This window comes from Wasmannia auropunctata, unplaced genomic scaffold (assembly GCF_000956235.1).
Source record: "Wasmannia auropunctata unplaced genomic scaffold, wasmannia.A_1.0 LD336078.1, whole genome shotgun sequence".
In the NCBI taxonomy this organism is placed as follows: domain Eukaryota; kingdom Metazoa; phylum Arthropoda; class Insecta; order Hymenoptera; family Formicidae; genus Wasmannia; species Wasmannia auropunctata.
In genome coordinates, this window is record NW_012026812.1 from 4,827,108 (window position 1) to 4,832,969 (window position 5,862).

The 5,862-nt window shown below is 32.9% G+C and overlaps 2 protein-coding genes across 2 annotated transcripts in view; one reads left to right on the forward strand and one right to left on the reverse strand.

Annotated features, from left to right (window-relative positions):
• The first annotated feature begins 1,123 nt into the window (after positions 1 to 1,123).
• LOC105449128 lies at positions 1,124 to 4,493 on the forward strand. Its single transcript, XM_011688129.1, has 4 exons — positions 1,124 to 3,486; positions 3,608 to 3,782; positions 3,876 to 4,078; positions 4,153 to 4,493. The coding sequence occupies exons 1-4, from the start codon at positions 3,207 to 3,209 to the stop codon at positions 4,491 to 4,493; spliced, it is 999 nt and encodes a 332-aa protein (XP_011686431.1). The 5' UTR covers positions 1,124 to 3,206.
• A 749-nt stretch (positions 4,494 to 5,242) lies between these two features.
• The window catches only part of LOC105449129, a 3,243-nt gene continuing 2,623 nt past the window's right edge, over positions 5,243 to 5,862 (reverse strand). The window contains exon 3 of the mRNA XM_011688130.1: positions 5,243 to 5,485. Within this exon, the coding sequence (XP_011686432.1) occupies positions 5,243 to 5,485 (243 nt within the window). The remainder of the gene's footprint in view (positions 5,486 to 5,862) is intronic.

Sequence of the window (5,862 nt, forward strand, 5' to 3'; positions counted from 1 at the left end):
TCTGTTTGCGTATAATATTGTGCCAAAATTCAATTAAATAGTATACTATACTCACGCGTCTTAGAATTTCCAACGAGCTGTCAAAATTTTTTTGAAAGAAAAAAGAAATGAATATTATTTTAATCGTGCATATTGCGCAAATATTTTAGTTACTTTAGTTAAAGTTACGGAGTGTTTTTTCTGAAATATAGCATGTTGAGCAATAGCCTTATTTCGTTACTTAGATTTTGGAACGATATTACATGTAATTTAATGAATGATATTACATCTAATAAAATCAGGTTTTACAATTATGGTACTTATTGTGTAACAGTAAAAAATTATATGATATGTTTATATCGTAGAATAATTTGTCTGCGTCTATAAAAAAAAATATACAAAACAATGTAATTTGTACTTCCTTACACACACACACGCACACACACACACACACACACACACACATCAATATTACCTTGTAAAAATTCGATGACTCCTGTAGCTTCGTGAGTAAGACGGAATTTCCATTTTGATGGACCACGTACAGCTCCAAATAAAAGTTTATTTTAATAAATTTTCGTTAGTTTTAATGCAGACGTTATCATTGACTGACACAGATCAGTATTATTCATTTAATTCTTTTTTTTACATAGCATTGTCATTTCAATATTTCACACTCAATTCACATATTCGATTCACATACGAACAATTCACTGGAAGAAATCACGAGAAATCTATTAACGCATCTATCCGTTACGTACTTTACAATCACTGTCGATTAATTAATTATCCGTCTATTGAAACATCACACGAAAAAACACACGGCTATTTATTAATACACGACCCGTTCATTCAAGGATAGCAAGTAGTCGACTGACTTTAATACTAAATTTATTAATTAATAATTTTTAGTATCGATTAATTATTTGTCGACTAAAAAATCACTCGAAAAAAGAAACACACGACGCGTGCACTTTAAGCGTAATTGTCAATAAAAAAAGTGCTTTTGACATTAGAAAACTGTATTTTGCAGAATAAGATTTCACTTGTTATTTATTTAATTATTTTATATCATATAACAGAAATTCGTTGGTGATGTACAAGCAATATTTATAAAACTCGAACAAATTATTTATCTTAAGTAATAATACATTTTTAAATTTGTACTAAAAGTTAATTATTTATTTATTAGTAAAACATTTTTCAATTGACATGTCAATTTCGTTATCAATATTGTTTTGCAGATCGTCGTCGACTTCCAATTTGGCGTTCTCGCAGTTCATACCTTGACAGCGTGCACAAAAACTGGAGCCCTGTATGCCAAGTTTTTTGCAACCACAGTTAAATCGGCAATCTTTGACACATTTGCATGATATTAACGTCAGCAATGACTGTGGTGCAGAGTCTTAATTCATACAAAGAAGCATGAATCCATTCTTTGTTGATTTCCAACCCCAATGTAGTGGATTCAGCATGTGTCCACACCACAATTGATTTTGGTAAAATACTGGCTTCCCGTGTAATTTTGCAGCATCAGCAGTTGATGGCAGACACGCTGGAGTGAACGTGGAATTTTTCAACTGTTTTATGAAGTATGAGAGACGGAGCTTAACCAAACAAGTATCATTAATCTTAGCTCCATAATAGCACAAAACAGCCGTGAAACCTTTTCTATTGCTTCACTTGTTGCGTTTTTATCTGTGAATATTTCCATTTTTTCTCGAAAATCGGTGAAATTTTTTAAAACTTCATAAACTTCGTTTTTCCGATATTATAAAGTCCAGAAGTGGTATTGCAACCACTGAATACGTGTATAAAGCCAAGTAAATGTTAACATTGAGGATGCAGGAAACTATTTCTATTGTACAATGTTTGGGCTGTTGTGTTGGTACCGGGTTTCAGAACATAAACGTTTATAAATTGTGGTGACTGCATTGATAAAAATACGAGAAGATCTATATCTTGACCGACAATGATTATATTTTCATACTGTTACGATTTCACTAGTGCAGTGGTGATAATTAATACATCCGCATCTTCTTCTGCTTGTACAGTATAAATATTTGCGGCATTCATCCTCTCAATAAAAAATGCAATGAATTGTTTTTTATTATTTTCATTGGCGAAAAATTTATTTGGTTTTGATAGAGATTGGAGATCTGCCTTTACCTGTATCCCTGGGCCGACGTGTTTGCTCCGACGTAAACACTCAGCACTTTTCGTTCCTTTTTTTTTGCAGCATCGTCGGGGTAGCCATCGAAAACTACTGTGAAATCGGTAGAATGCTTTTGAATGAGTAATATACTTGTCACAGATTTCAGAAAATGTATTGGTTGGATTCCAAACAATTGCAGTAAATATCCGCCATCAATAACATGAGCAATGTTACTTAATGAGTCATCTTGCACAAATGTGAAGAAATTGTACAAGTCGAATTTTTTGGTTTTCTCATACCGTCATTGTCAAATATTGACAGTGGATATGGTGCCAATTCATATTTGAAGTGTTCTTAAAGTTCTATTTGTGACTCACACAATGAATAAGATAGGCCAATATACGGTTATACCAGGATCTTAGTGCTACAATTATTTTAATTATTAAGTTGTAAGATGATGATTCCTCCTTTTTACGAGCCACGTTGTTGGACGTTGATTGTCGAGAGGGAACGGAAAGGCTCAAAGAATGAGGAATAAATCGTAAATTGTCAGGTCGAGCGAATAACAGAGAGGAACGGTAGTTGGGTCAGGAGAAGGATGTAATACGAACGTAGCCAAAACACAATATATTTGCTATCGCAGATTATACACTTTAGTACGCGGGAAACGTAAAAGAAAAACTATCAGAATGATATCTGTACTATTACACGACGAAAAGGCGAGTCTGCTTCTTTCTCGATGCCTATGCAACTACTTTTTTCTTCTTCCTCGCTCTCACCCAATCACAGGCAAGGAGCCGCTGCGCGCGCATGAATACGGCGGAAGGATACTTCGCATTTCTTAAGCCCGGTCTACAATTGCGTAAACGTAGACGTAAGTGGTTGTGAATTGTTGTAAATCGCAGTTGTAAGCTGCTGCTACTAGTTGTAAATTGTGTTGTGAAAGATGGTTCAACTTTATCTTTCACGACTACGACTGCGTAAAACGTAAGCGTCAACCAATGAGAGGGCTGACACGTGTGTTGACACGTGATCGCGTCATCATAATTCTTGTTGTCTCGATGCCGGATGCATGGAAATAAATGATTATTATCTGTGTAAACGATCTGATATTGTTCTCAAAGCTTTTGTGTTTTATAATACGAATAATATTATGGATAATATTATGGAAGAAGAATATAACAATGCTCAGTTTGAAGACGAAGGTTCGTTGAATTTGTCTAGAGAATTGATTGCGCTGGTAAAAAGTAAAGAGTTTTTATGGAAGAAAAGGTGTGTTTCATACAAAGACCAAGAAATGAAGAGTTTATGTTGGACGAGCATCGGAAATGTCTTGACTCCTGCACTTTCTGGTAAGTTATATAGTGAAAATAAGAAATCCTGTTACAATTTTCAAGTAACATAATTGAGGTTAAGTACCTTAAATAAATTATTACACTATCCTTTTTTTGTGTTTTAATTTTTCAATAACAGGCAAGGAGGTTGAAAAAGAATTCTATAAACTGCGTCAAAAATTCGGCAGGGAAGTAAGAAAAGAAAAAGAAAGCGCCCCGCGATCAGGAGCTGGTGCAGGAGAACCAACATATATTAGTGACTGGCCTTTGTATAAGGATTTAGAATTTCTGAAAGATGTGATTAAACCGAGACGGTAAGCTAATACTGTAGAATATTATATTCTTTGTTAATTGATCAATTAATTATATCATACAACTAATGCATGAAAATGTCAAATTTTTCTCAGAACAATATCAAACATTGTAAAGAAAGAGATAAATCAAAGGCCAAGCGCCTCACCTTCTCCACCAACAATAAAAATAGAGAGCAGTCAATCTTCACCAGCAATAAAAATAGAGAGCAGTCAATCTTCACCAGCAATAAAAATAGAGAGCGGTCAATCTTCATTACATTTGTGGAATTCAGATTTAGAAAGCAGCCTTTTATCAGGTATACAAGCTACCATTTTCTGTTAACGCATATGCATTTTTAGTAATTATTTCTTTCATATATACTTTTTATAGAATCTGATGGAGACAATTCTTTATCAAACTCATTACCATCATCATCTTCTTCAAAACGATCTGTTCCTGCACCAGATTACTCTTATGCAAAGAAAAAAAAACTTCAGGATAATATGGCTATGGCTATAAATAAACATTCAGCTAATTTAAACACGTTGACAGACAAGATCACTAAATGTCTTGAAAGTCCTGCTCCTCCAACTCAACGAAATCAGTCACCAGAGGATGCTTTATTTCTATCTATTTCAGCAGCACTGGCAGGAGTGCGACAAGAAAAACGATTAGCATGCGTTATTGAAGTGTTGCAGATTGTGCAAAAGTATACCTCAGAAAAAGAATAAAAAAACTCAGTGTTAAAGAGATGATTTATATGTTTAAAATCAGAAAATAATATAATTTTTGTTATTCAATGTTACAAAGTAAAAACGTTTACTTTTTTTTACAATAAATGATATTAATTTTTATAATAAAAAATAATATTTTTTAAATAATAAAGAAACGTATTGTTTGTATGAAATGATTGAATTTAATAATAAGATGACGTACCTGTGAAACGCTTTAATATTATAATAAAACAAATATATAATAGTAATATATAAAAAATGATAACTGTTCTAAAATATAACAATTCCAAAGTATAATAAATTCTTTGTCAATAAGTCAAATACTATAATCATTTTTTCACATGCTTTATTTTTCTGTTTTATCAGCACTGGCAGAAGTGTCACAAAAATATAATCTTATAATATTTTACAAAGTATTTTATAGTGGAATATATTTTTAATTTGTTTTAATTTCTAGTATAAAAGAATTTCTATTACTAATCTTATCTTACATTATTAACTGAAGCATAATAATCAAATTTTCCTTAGAACAATATTAAACATCGTAAAGAAAGAGATAAATCAAAGGCTAAGCACCTCATCTTTTCCACCAGCAATAAAAATAGAGAGCAATCAATCTTCACCAGCAATATATTCTATTCTATTACTATACATATATCGATTATTAATCATCTTATTACTATCTGTATATTTATTATTATTTATATATTATTATATTTATTAATCTTATATGACAAATTTTATTTCTAAAAAGACCCACGGAATGCTTGCTCATACTGCCAAGGGGCAGCTTCTTCACCAGCTTCTGATATAAAATAGTCACAAAGCGTATCCCGGAACTGAGCGGCTTTTCTAGCTGGATTATTAGAACCAGTTCGTTTAATTCTTTGCAGTCCTCTTTGATTTTCTTCAATCCTCCAAGCTCCAGGAATAATGTCCCCATTTTCATTGTCATGGTCTACATAAGTAGAAGGACAGTAGTTTCGACGCTGGAACGTATCCTTATTTTGCTCTGTCATTATAAAATTGTGTAGACACACTAATGCTTGAATTATAATTTCTACATTATAAGGATAGTGGCATATAGGTCTCCTGAGAATGCGCCATCGAGATACGAGAATACCGAAAGTATTTTCTATAATTCTTCGCGCATGAGAGAGCCTGTAATTAAAGATTCGTTGTTTATCTTGCAATGTCGAACGTGGGTACGGTCTCATAAGATAAGATTTGAGGGGAAATGCCTCATCTGCTACAAATACATGAGGGAAGTTTATATCACTTCCAGGTGGCATTTTTAGAAGGGGAAGCTTTGCTTTTCCGTGTTCCAAATCATTAACAAGTATAGAATTAGCCCACACTCCTCCAT